General features: G+C 39.0%; 1 protein-coding gene across 1 annotated transcript in view; it reads right to left on the reverse strand.

Annotated features, from left to right (window-relative positions):
* The window catches only part of AFG1L (AFG1 like ATPase), a 201,989-nt gene that overhangs the window by 154,167 nt on the left and 33,889 nt on the right, over nucleotides 1–13,933 (reverse strand). Inside the window, exon 3 of the mRNA XM_047102407.1 lies at nucleotides 12,665–12,888. Coding sequence (XP_046958363.1) covers nucleotides 12,665–12,888 — 224 coding nt within the window. The remainder of the gene's footprint in view (nucleotides 1–12,664; nucleotides 12,889–13,933) is intronic.

Genomic DNA, 13,933 nt, shown 5'->3' on the forward strand with positions numbered 1-13,933 from the left:
CAAACGTGGCAAATTGTTAACATTCATAGACTTAAGTATTGTTGAAAATTTTTGTAATGGTTACTTATTTTTGAGAGAGAGAGAGAGAGAGAAAGAGCACGAGTAGGGTAGGGGCAGAGAGAAGTAGGTACAGAGGATCCAAAGTGGAATAGAGGATCTGAGCAGGCTCTGTGCTGACAGCAGAGAGCCCGATGTGGGGCTCAAACCCGTGAACAGAACTGTGAGATCATGATCTGAGCCCAAGTTGGATGCTTAACCAACTGAGACACCCAGGTGCTCCAAAATTTTTCAAAATAAAAAGTTGGGGAAAAAATGTGGTGACTAATAACTAAATTGCTTTTACTCCCCGCCCCCCCCCCTTTGGTGAAATGCTTTTACTTTTGAATTCAGTCTAAAATTATTCCAAAAGTATCTGCATATTTACATTTTAGACAACTGCTTTCAAAACTGTTACCAAAACTATTCCTTTAACTGCAGCAAAGTAAACATTTGTTATCCTCATTCTGAATATTTTGATTTAATCATTTTAACTTATGTTTTGTTCCTTATGTTAAAAATTCTAGCATTAAAAAGTAATCCGAGGTGATTTTCACCAAAGTTATAAATTGAAATAGCATGTCCTCCACCTTTCCGGGTTACTCCCCACCTGCTACTCCAGCATAATTTCCATTAGGACAATTAGATAATAAGGGTGGTGCTTTAAAATAAAAAGGGTTGTTTTCGATTTGTTTAAAATGCAGGAATACTACTTTTCCTGTTTCTCCCCACTCCCCTCATCATTCCATTATTATCTCCAAAAATGATAGAATCAGAGACAATGATTCCAGCTGGAATGCTGGGCATAATTACATCTTTTAAAAACTAGCATTATATCATTCTCAACATAGACCACTTTCTGATAAAAGTAGATCACTTCAGGTTTCTAAGGAGATCTTTAAAAACTAAAAGAATGAACTATATGTTAGCACCCATAAAGGCTCTTTAAATGAAAATCTTTTTTAAAATGCCTTCAGTTGAATTGCAGAAGAACCCTCCTAACCTAAAGTACACCAATTTGTTCAGTTTACTCCTATAATTAAGCCTATTTATGTACCTAAATAGCAAGTATGTATGGGGGGGGCGAGGGAGGGGGTGAGCTTAAACCTCTAGAACAACTAGGATAAGAAATGGCTCCATTTTTTATTATAACATAGTTTGAGGATGCAAATGACTTTTTAATGCCTCATGCATTCAAGCAACAAGCATTTTTAAGTGCCTACATGTGCCACTGGGAAACAAATGACGGCAGGTAATTTCTTCAGCAAATCTACACTGTCTGCTCACTCCTAACTGGTACTCTGATTCTAACTGGCTTAGACAAAACTATACTAGGTGTGATCTATTCCGGTTCACTACTAGTTCAGAGAGATATCCAAGACACAAGCATAATTCTCAAACCAATCTGGAATTCATTAAAAAAAAAAAAAAATGTGAAAAATATCCCTTGGTCTGAATATCCCTGGTTGAAGTTCTGAATTTGAAGAATTAAAGTGACCTTCCAGGCTTCTCCTGGATTATCAAAAACTGATGCTAAGGAGGGAATGAGAATACATACACATCCACAGAGATACATATGGATATAGAAACTCACAGAGACACCAACACTCACACAGACACATGGATAGACTGACAGCCTATCATTCAGAATTATCAGAGAATTGACAATCAGAGAATTGTCTTCTGAATCTTCAATGATGGCTTTGTCGTTCATTTTTCATTTATTCTGCAAACAAGGATTAAGGACTGAGCACCTACTTTGTGCCAGGCAGTGAGCTAGGCTCTGCAGACCCAGAAGATTCAGAAAACAAAGTATTTAATAAAGGAATATGTGGTCACCAGGTGGGCAATATGAGAGGTGCTAAACAAAAGAAGATGAGATGTAGGATTGGCAGACTCCAAGGCAAGAGAAGGTCCTAGTCTTGCCCAAGGTGCTTCAAATAGTTTGTCACAGCTGGTGCTTTAACGGCAGAGAATTAAAACAGATGAGGCTGGCTAGAAGCAGGGACCAGGTTCTCAAGGACCCTGTGGAACACACTAATGTGTCTGTACTTTTTCCCAAAGGCATCGAGAACCCTTAAATGGGAGAATGGTATAATCAGATTATGTGTTAGAAATATTGTTCTTCAAACTGAGGGTTGATGGGGGGTGGGAGGGAGGGGCGGGTGGGTGATGGGTATTGAGGAGGGCACCTTTTGGGATGAGCACTGGGTGTTGTATGGAAACCAATTTGTCAATAAACTTCATATAAAAAAAATAAAAAAAAAATAAAATAAAATAAATAAAATAAAAAAAAAATAAAAATTCAAAAAAAAAAAAAAAGAAAAGAAATATTGTTCTTGAATGACTAAAGAAGATGTGGTATATATATACAATGGAATATTACTCAGCAATCAAAAAGAATGAAATCTTGCCATTTGCAACAATGCGGATGGAACTAGAGTGTATTATGCTAAGCAAAATTAGTCAAAGAAAGACATCATATGATTTCACTAATATGTAGAATTTAAGAAACAAAAAGGTGAACATAGGGGAAGGGAAGTAAAAATAATATAAAAACAGACAGGGAGACAAACCATAAGAGACTCTTAAATACACAGAACAAACTGAGGGTTGCTGGTGGGGTGTTTAGTGAGGGGATGGGCTAACTGGGCAATGGCCATTAAGGAGGGCACTTGTTGGGATGAGCACTGAGTGTTATATGTGAGTGATGAATCACTAAATTCTATTCCTGAAAACATTATTACACTATATGTTAACTAACTTGTATTTAAATTTTAAAAAGAAAAAGAAAAAAAAAAAAAAAGCAAGAAAACACTTGGCTCATTATTTCCCCAGTACTTGAAATGGGCACATTATTTGAAAAAGACAAAACATTACCAAACATAAGATAAGATTAAATCAATATTAAATGAACACATAACTACAGGGGTGCGTGGGTGGCTCAGTCAGTTAAGCGTCTGACTTCGGCTCAGGTCATGATCTTGCGGTTCATGGGTTTGAGCCCCCCCATCGGGCTCTGCGCTGACAGCTCAGAGCCTGGAGTCTGCTTCAGATTCTGTGCCTCCCTCTCTCTCTGCCCTGCCCCCATTTGCTCTCTCTCTCTCTCTCAAAAATAAACATTAAAAAAATAAATAAATAAAAATGAATACCTAACTACATATATAGAACTCAGAAACATCTGGCACTCATGAAAAAGATTTAAGCCAAGACAATTCAGCTTATGGAACTTCAGAAAGAGAAAAAAATTTCCATTGCTAGAAAGTCTATAGTACTTTCTAGGCCTTTCTGAGCTATGTGCTAATAGTTCCCCTTCTTTAGTCTATTTGTAAGAAGCAAATGATGAAACAGTAGAGTCTAAAATTACATCATCAAGTTGTAATTTCCCCAAAATGATTTTTAAATTGTATTTTTAAAGTTTTTTCTAATGTTTATTTATTTTTGAGAGACAGAGACAGAGCATGAGCGGGGGAGGGGTAGAGAGAGAGGGAGACCCAGAATCTGAAGCAGACTCCAGGCTCTCAGCTGTCAACACAGAACCCAACACAGGGCTCCAACCCACGAATCGTGAAATCATGACCTGAGCCAAAGTCGGATGCTCAACCGACCAAGCCACCCAGGTGCCCCTAAAAATGATTTTAAGAAACCTGTTGAAATATCTAACAATTACACTTAAAATATTTTTACTATAGAATATAATAAATAGGCTAAATTGGATAAAATATTGAATAGCTAGTTACCTACCACCCAACTTTTTCAAATCTTTATATTTTAACATATTTATCCCAAAATTTAAGTAATAAAATATTAGACACAACTGAAGCCTCCTTTTGTATCCTATTTCCTCAGAGAAAACATCCCCATGTTATGCAACATTCCATTTTAGAAATACATTCTGATTTATTTATCCAGTTTTGTGGCATCTGCTAGTTATCCCCACAAGACAGACTCTTCATCCATTTTTCTACTGAGGTGTTTTTTCTTGTTTTTGATAGTTCTTGATGCAATCTAGATAATAATCCACAATCAATTATTTTTAATGCAAGTATTTTCTCCCAGTCTGTGTTCTGCCTTTTCACCTTTTCTACATCACTTTTTCTCAGCTAAAAGTTTTAAATTTTAGTATAGTCAAATGTATCCATCTTTATCTTCATAATTTAGGTTTTCCTATCTTATATAGGAAATTTTTACTATTCCCAGCTTCATAAAGATATTCCTTTATATTTTCTTCGAGAAGTTTAAGACATTAATTCTGTGTAATTTATGTTTATGTTTAAAGAAAAAGATACCTAATTTTATTTTACTTTTCACATTATCAATTTTCTCAGCGTCTCATCCATATTTATTGACTAGGCCATCCTTTTCCCCACTGATTTTCAGTGCCAAGTCAATAGCACATCAAGTTTTCATTTAAGTTCTGAACTTTCTATTTTGTTCCATTTGTCTGCCTAATGGAACACTGAATGGTTCTGTTGACTAGAGGCAGGTATATATAAAGAGAGGTAATGGGAAATAAGACTGAAAAGCTAGACTAAGTACAGTTTAAGTAGAATTGTGAATATAATGAGTGGTCTCCCACCAGCCATCAAATCTGCTCAGGTAGCACTCATTTAGAGCAGGAATCAGCAAGTTATGACCTGTGGGCTAAACTCAGCCTGACGCCTGTTTTTGTAAATAAGTATTTGTTGAAGTACATTTATTTATGTATTTCTGTGGCTGCTTTGACTACAGCAGAGCCGAGTAATTGGGAGAGAGGTCATATGGTTCCCAAAGCCTAAAATATTTGCCAAATAAGTAAATAAATAATTGCCAACCTGTGATCTAGAGATCTGACTATAATCTCAGCATAGATTCCACAGTACTGATTCCTCTTTATGGCCTATGTAATTTTGCTTCCATAACCAAAGTAGTCAGCTTTGGTTGATAAAGACAGAAAGCATTCCAACCATCAACATTATGAAGTAGGGCTATATCCTTTCCTTTAAATTCATTTCAAGGGACTTATTAAAGATATTCTCATCTATGTTGATGGCATAATTTCACCTTAGAAAATAAAACTGAATGCACTGGTTAATTATTCCGTAGATGGAAACAGGCCTATTACACTCTGTTTCTCAAATTTCAGATTTTAAATGAGTCTGGGATATGTTAGTTCTCAAAAAACAATATGGTCTGACTCCTGATCTTACTTCTTACACACAATACCAACATTGGGTTAGGACATAATTTTGCTACAGCTTTCAGAAAATTTGATACAAGAAACATTCATTCAAAAATTATTCCTGGGGCACCTGGGTGGCTCAATCGGTTGAGCATCTGACTTCGGCTCAGGTCATGATCTTGCAGTTCGTGGGTTCAAGCCCCACACCAGGCTCTGTGCTGATAGCTGGGAGCCTGGAGCCTGCTTTGGATTCTGTGTCTCCCTCTCTCTCTCCACCACTTGCACCCTGTCTCTGTGTGTCTCTGAAAAATAAATTAAAATGTTACATATTTTTTAAAAAGTAAAAAAATATATATATATATATTCCTGGTCTTCAATAAAGCTGTATATAGCTACAGATGTTGCCCATTTTGTATTCAATGTTGTTTATGGTTTTCTAATAAATGAAGGGATCAGAGAAAATTTAACCAAATCATGCTGCTCAACCCATTTTACCTATAGGAAATGCTGGTTCTAAGAAGAATAGAGAGAATAAGTATTCACTCCATTAGGTGGAAGAGAGAAGGGAAGAACTGAGGAAAAGCAGCAAATAGCCTAGTCTTGGATTCAGACAAGTAGGGCTCCCACATCCCCTATGAGGAAAGGCTACAGCCCAGCATTCCAGGTATCCTGCTCATAGCCTCCAGGTACTAGAAGCCAGAACAAGAAAAGCATCAAGACCTGAGATTAGCTGGCTTTCAAGGCAGGACAGGTCTTTTCTACGCAATCTATGCATTGTTCTTAGGAGGGTAAGAACAAGTATCCAAATAAAAGACGATAGGATGTATGACGAAGTTGAAATAATTTCTCATTAGGGAAAAGCTGAAAATTATTTTGTAGAGAGCAGGAGGAAAAGGAAAGGAATACCGTGCCTTCCACTCCTATTCCCAGGTCTCTTAGGCTATGATGTCGCCTCCCAAGAGATGAAAAAACCTGGCTGCCTGTATACCCCTGATTAATGGAAACAGAGATGTTCACAGTAGCTCCACACTCTATTTAATTCTCTCCCTCCCTGACTCTAGAAATGCTTGATTTGGCTGTGTAAAAGTAATTCTAATTATAGTGATTTACATGAACTACTTACCATTTATGCCTAATTACCTCACAGCACAATAACAATTATGCATACATTAAATGTGTCAGATTAACCTGGTTGTAAGTTTTATTTGATAACAAAGGTAAAGTGTTCATAAATGCTCATTTTTCATAGTTTGTTGCTTCTATATAATGGTCATCTGCTCATAACTTTTTCAAATTTTTAATACAGAAAACATCGTTATACAGGTACATCAAAGCAGCCTAATACACTGCCACCAGTTTTTTTTCTCATCAATAATTCAGATGCATTTAATATTATAGTTTAGCCTTACAGCAAGTTTCTTAGGAGTACAATGAAAAAAAAGTCCACTATAATGAACGTTTAAATATCTGCATTAAAAACAAATGCCCAGGGGCACTTGGATGGCTCAGATGGCAGAATATGTGACTCCTAATCTCAGGGTTGTGAGTTCCAGCCCCATGATGAGTGTAGAGCTTACATTAAAAACAAAAACCAAATACTCATATAGCTAAGTGAAAAAAGTCACACAGAGAAAGACAAATGCTGTATTTTCCCACTTATATGTAGAATTCTAAAAAAGCCAAATTTGTAAAATGGTGGTTACCAGGGGCTGGGGCCTGGGGGAAATGGCAAAATACTGGTCCAAGAGTACAAACCACCAGCTATAGGATAAGTTCTGGGGATCTAATGTACAGCATGGTGACTAAAATTAATAATACTGTATTATATACCCAAAATTAGTTAAGACAGTAGATCTTAAATGGTTTACCACAAAAATAAAATGGTAATCATGTGAGGGGATGGTGATATTAACTAATTTCATTGTGGTAATCTTTTGTAATACATGAGTATCAAATCATCACATTGTACCCCTTGAACTTTCCAAAGCTAAATGTCAAAAATTTCTCAATAAGCTTAGAAGAAAAATAAAATCATAAATCCTACTTTCCAAAATCAACAAGTTTATAATTAAAGTTCTCCTTTCACTAAAAAAACCTAGTAGCCCCAATTTTCCTTCTTCTTGGCATATCAGTGCTTATTTTTAGAAGAAATAGGTCTCCAACTATGTGGTCAATTAATCTTCAACAAAGCAGGAATCCAATAGAAAAAAGACAGTCTCTTCAACAAATAGTGCTAGGAAATTTGCACAGCAGCATGCAAAAGAATGAAACTGGGCCGCTTTCTTACACTATACACAATAAATTCAAAATGGATTCAAGACCTAAATGTAAGACAGGGAACCATTAAAATCCTAAAGGAGGACACAGGCAGTAACCTCTTTGACATCAGCTGTAGCAACTTCTTACTAGATATGTCTCCTAAGGCAAGGGAAACAAAGGCAAAAATAACTATTGGCACTTCATCAAAATAAAAAGCATCTGCACAGCAAAAGAAACAATCAACAAAACTAAAGGCAACCTACAGAATGAGAGAAGATAGTTGCTAATGGCATATCCAATAAAGGGTTAGTATCCAAAGTACATAAAGAACTTCTACAACTCAACACCCAAAAACCAAATAATCCAGTTAAGAAATGGACAGACAACACAAATAGACATTTGTCCATAAAAGACATATAGATGGCTAACATACACATGAAAAGATCACTCATCATCAGGAAAATACAAATCAAACCACAACAATACCACCTTACACCTGTCAGAATAGCTAAAATTAACAATAAAAGAAACAACAGGTGTCATAAGATGCTGAGAAAGGGGAACCCTCCTACACTGCTGGTGGAAGGCAAACTGGTGCAACGACTCTGGAAAATTGTATGGAGGTTCCTCAAAAAGTTAAAAATAGAACTACTCTATGACTCAGCAATTGCACTACTAAGTATTTACCCAAAGGATACAAAAATACTGATTCAAAGGGATACAGGCACCCGGATGAGCCCAAATGTCCCTCAACTGATGAATGGATAAAGAAGATGCGATATGTATATACACAATGGGACATTACTCAGCCATAAAAAAAGAATAAAATCTTGCCATTTGCAACGACCTGGATGGAGCTAGAGTGTATTACGCTAAACGAAAAAAGTCAGTCAGAGAAAGACATACTGTCTGTAAAAACTGGACCTTGGGCTGATGTTACTCCTCAATGAGGATCCAAAGCCCCAGAGGGAACCAGCCAGACTGCCCTTGCCCAGAAGGGTGAGGAATTTCCTCTCTTGCCCTTCGGAGGGATCCTACCTTCCCTCTCCTTCCTCTCTTCGGGTCTTTGGTGGTGTAACCCTAGTACTCCTCAGACACCTGAAGGTCTTGGCCAGGGCAGCTCCCTGGTGTGGTCTGAAGGTGAAGAACCCCGTCTCCTCTATTCAATAAACTTCTAGCTCTTTAAAAAAAAAAAACAAAAAAAACTAAAGCTTTTATATATGTTTTATTCAAATTATGTTAGATGTTGGGGTCTTTTTCAATGTTAAAGATTCGGCAAGCTTAAGGAACTCCAGGACAAATACCATCACAAAGAGATGTTGATTTGTCTACAAAAGACTATTCACGGATGCATTAGGATTTAACAAATATAAGATTTCAGTAGATGTGTTTAAAACTACCGAGAGGGGCGCCTGGGTGGCGCAGTCGGTTAAGCGTCCGACTTCAGCCAGGTCACGATCTCGCGGTCCGTGAGTTCGAGCCCCGCGTCAGGCTCTGGGCTGATGGCTCAGAGCCTGGAGCCTGTTTCCGATTCTGTGTCTCCCTCTCTCTCTGCCCCTCCCCCGTTCATGCTCTGTCTCTCTCTGTCCCAAAAAAAATAAATAAACGTTGAAAAAAAAAATTTAAAAAAAAATAAAACTACCGAGATGTCTAATCTCTTACTTCTATAAGATTACAACTACACCTTAAAACCAGGGATCCTATATACTAAATATTACATTTACTTATTGCTAAATAGCTATCAATTTACCAGGCAGACGCATCACTTCCAGTTCAGAAATCAAAAGACAAAATGTGGGAGAATACCCCTAAAAAGAGCCAAACAACAATTTTAAAGGAAAAAAAAAAAAAAAAAACCATGTTGCATTGGCAACCAGATACTTTAATGATTAAAGGATACTTTTCACTGGATGTGAGTTCACCACTCACAGTAAGTTGAGCCCCAAGGATGATACAGAATGGGGAGGAGGAAAAAAAAGGACTGTATTTCTAAAAGGGAGAGAAAGGGCTAGAAACAGAACAAAATAGAACATTCATGAAAGCAATTTAACTCTCAGATAGCCAAAAACCCAGTTAAGTAAAACATCCTGTTTCCTGGCTATGACACGTAACTATGCCAATATTTTATTTGGAAGACCATCTGTATTACAAACTATAATTAGGTACACAGTACATAAGCAGTCTACATTTTCCAAACTTTTTAGTTCTTTACTCACCTATAGACTTTTGGAAATATTGGAAAAAGAAGGGGTGGCCATCTAAAGGGATAACTCATTATTACTTCCTGTAACCATTGTGCTGGACTGGCCAATCATAGTGGCCACCACACTCACAGTCTACTTCTAGGGGGAAATCACCACACTTATGGGAGCCCTGGATGGTACCTTAGGCAGAGATATGATCTGTACACTGGCTGGTGGCCTCTGAAAAACCCTGTATGAAAGCTCTGCCCAAACAGGGATAAAGTGATTGGATGTCCTATCAGGTTCTTACCCAGGAATTTAAACCACTGATACAGAAAGAGAGTTAATAAGCTGGTAGAACAAACAGAAATGGAAATGGACACGGGGGAAAGGAACAACAAAGTAAGTCAATGACATGAACAGCAGAGGACCGGAGGAAGAATCGGCAAGAACGTGTTACTACCGCCAATCAAGTCACTGGCCGCTTTCAGAGCCACTGATGTAAAGCCCGCTGAGGCCTGGCTGTATGAGGGAGATGCCCTTCATTGTTATTTGCATATGTAGTCTTGCTCTAAATCTCCATTTCTTTCTGTAACCTAAATGAATCCCTACTCCATTTAACCAAAAGACATTTACACAATGACAGCCTTTTTCTTTCCATAAAAATAAAACTAAGTATACTCTAAAGACTTTTTTAAGTAAAATTACTTTGATTACAGGTTTTATTAAATTTATTTGAGAGAGAGAAAGAGAGAGAGAGAGAGAGAGAGTGTGTGTGTGTGTGTGTGTGTGTGTGTGTGTGTGTGCACAAGCAGGGGAGGGGCAGAGAGAAGGAGAGACAGAATCCAAAGCAGGCTCTCCACCATCAGCACAGAGCCCGATGTGGGGTTCAAACTCACGAACCATGAGGGGCGCCTGGGTGGCGCAGTCGGTTAAGCGTCCGACTTCAGCCAGGTCACGATCTTGCGGTCCGTGAGTTCGAGCCCCGCGTCAGGCTCTGGGCTGATGGCTCAGAGCCTGGAGCCTGTTTCCGATTCTGTGTCTCCCTCTCTCTCTGCCCCTCCCCCGTTCATGCTCTGTCTCTCTCTGTCCCAAAAATAAAAATAAAATAAACGTAAAAAAAAAAAAAAAAAAAAAACAAACTCACGAACCATGAGATCATGACCTGAGTCAAGATCAAGAGTCAGATGCTTAACCAACTACACCACCCAGACGCCCCTAGAGTTTTTAAATAAAGTACTACTAACATATGTTATACTGAACCTTTCTCTAAAGGCCTCATGATAATAGAATATTTGTGTTGGTCAGGGGAAGATGGTTTGGCCAGTCAGTTAAAAGAAAACTAGTTTCTCTGGTTGAGCCATACTCTAATTCTTATTACTATTAATATCGCTCATAATTTGAAGATGACACTGCTGATGACAATGGCTTCTATACTGGGATAAGGAGGGGCACCTGGGTGGCTCAGTTGTTTAAGCGTCCCACTTCGGCTCAGGTCATGATCTCGCAGTTTGTGAGATCTATCCCTGCATCAGGCTCCAGACTGATTGCTCGGAGACTGCTTGGGATTCTCTCTCTCCCTCTCTTTCTCTGCCCCTCCCCCACTCTCTCGGTCTCTCTCAAAATAAATAAATAAACACTTAAAGAGAAAAAAAAGGGTGCCTGGGTGGCTCAGTTGGTTAAGCATCCAACTTTGACTCAGGTCATGATCTCACAGTTTGTGGGTTTGAGCCCCGTGTCAGGCTCTGCACTGACAGCTCAGAGCCTGGAGCCTGCTTTGGATTCTGTGTCTCCCTCTCTCTCTGCCCTTCCCCTGCTCATGCTTTGTCTCTGTCTCTCTCTCAAAAATAAATAAACATTATAATGGAATAAGGAATGGGAGTTTTCCTGTTGGTTCAGAATTTCAGCAAAAGCTCAAAGCTAAGGACAAGGAGAAACAAGTTTCCCTACATTCTAAAGAGAGTATTAGTCATACCCATGCAGGAATTACTTCAAAAAGAAAAACAAAAGGCAAAAATATTCCTAAAAACAAAGTGTAACTGAAGTAATCAAGGTAGAAAGCTGTTAGCTAAGTAAGGAATGCTGTGGCATCTATTTCCCCCAGATAAACCTCATGCTAAGAGCAGGTAGTCCCAAGAGAAGCATCCAAAAAAGACCAGGATTGAGCATATAACAAGAGGATATCCCCCTCCTCAGCTGGATGCTTGTTTAGGTGAGGAAATCCACAGGCAGTTACCGAAGCAGGCTATTGAAGTGTTCATGGAAATACTTGACACGTGTTCCCAGGAGGGTTACTGATGCTGGAGTATGGATTAGAGAAAGGAGATGTTATTCTCCCTGTGGCCTAAGTGGACACCATAAGAGGTGTCCTGGCTAGAGCTGTCCTGAAAGGAGCCTACTCAAGAAGGTCAAGTGTAAAGGCAAGGGGAGGCAGCAGAAAGCAGTGTTGCAAGGTATTCAACTAGAGTACTAAGAGATCCAAAAATGGAGCAGTGGGGAGGTCCCCCCAGGGTCCAAAAGAACCCCCCATTGTGCCCCTCAACAAAGATCTAGCATGTCAGTGTCTACCACACCAAAAGCTTTTAACTGGTCACTGAAGACTCCACTGTTTTTCTCTAATCTTCCTTCCCTCTCATCCTGACCCTGGAGAAGCCAGGCAAGCAGAGAAAGGAGGAGGAGGGGAGAAAGGGGAAGAACAAATCACTCCGCCTTCTGCACTGCTGATCCTGGGACAGGCCTGAGCTAGAGACAGGGGAAGTGTTTGAATTGCACAGCTGTCATTTGGACTAGACTGCATCAGTCATTACCTAAATATGAAGCTATCTGAATCCCCCCCCCCCCCCGCAAAAGTAAAAGAAAGCTATGGAGCATCAAGAGATCAGGAATGGAGATCCAACAGAGCTTGTTTAAAGGAACTGGTGAGAAATCTTGAAGCGGTTTAATGATTGTCCTAACTGCACTTAATCCATTTTATAAAATGCCTACACTTTTAACTGTTTGATCTTTAATATCACACAAATCTTACCTTTGAAAAAAGACCTCCTGCCTCTATATCATATCCTTTAAGGTCCTCGTGTAATTTCTGCAAACACTGTATGACTCTTCTTTGATGTTCATCATCCTTTAGCTCATGAGCTTTGATCAGAAAGTCATAGTGGTCCAGTGGTCCATGGCAAACAGCCAAAGCTTTTGAATAAACCTCTGTAGTCGCAGTTGGAGACATAATCTCAGGTGTCTGAACTGTATAGGCTATAAACAAAAAATATATACAACTTTAGACTTTCTTAAAGGAAAGTATTTCATAGTACTCCACAGGTTTCTTAATGGTTACATTAAAACATTTCTGTTACAAGTATGTATATGTGAGCAGTTATTATAAATCTCATTTTGATTAAAACACATTCTGTTCAATAAATATAATCATCTCCTTTTAATAAAAACGAGTAGGGGCACCTGGGTGGCTCAGTAAGTTAAGCATCCAACTCTCCATTTTGGCTCAAGTCATGATCTCACAGTTTGCAAGATGGGGCCCCTGAGCTGCTAGCGTAGAGCCTGCTTGGGATTCTCTCTCTCCCTGCCCCTCCCCTGCTCACACTCTTTCTCTCAAAATAAGTAAACATTTAAAAAACAAAAATAGGGGCACCTGGGTGGCTCAGTCGGTTAAGCATCCGACTTTGGTTCAGGTTGTGATCTCACGGTTCGTGGACTCAAGCCCCATGTCTGGCTCTGTGCTGACAGCTCAGAGCCTGGAGCCTGCTTTGAATTCTGTGTCTCCCTCTCTCTTTGCCCTGGCCCCGCTCACACTCTTGTCCCTCCCTCTCTCAAAAATAAATAAACATTAAAAAAAATTAAAACAATAAAATAAAAAGGAATAAACTGCAAACCCCATAAGCTATCACTGTAACCCTTCTTCTAAAAACCTAACCTGCCACAGAGTCTCTGCTTTATCTCTACTCCATTAAACAAGCCACTTCGGTTCATCAGATCCTTCCCCACAGCAGGGCTGGCCCCTCTGAATTAGGCCTAATTCTGGCTCTTGAGTACCAAGGCAGAGACACAGAGACTAGTCACAAAGTGTTTTCTACTGCCCCTTTATTCTTTATTCTCCAAAACCACACAGCATTCATATATTACCACACTGATTTCAGCCCTCTGCTTATAAGATTCCTTCCCTTTTCCACAACTTTTAAGTTGGACACAAAGAGGTGAAACACAATAGAGTGTCTGTTTCAAAGCAGTGAGGTTTTCTGATCCTTTTTTTTAGCTTCTCCTGGGAGAGAAATGATTGTCCGTG

This window comes from Lynx rufus, unplaced genomic scaffold (genome assembly GCF_022079265.1).
Source record: "Lynx rufus isolate CCGP_SWC_20201006 ecotype Redwood Valley unplaced genomic scaffold, mLynRuf1.p SCAF_6, whole genome shotgun sequence".
In the NCBI taxonomy this organism is placed as follows: Eukaryota; Metazoa; Chordata; class Mammalia; order Carnivora; family Felidae; genus Lynx; species Lynx rufus.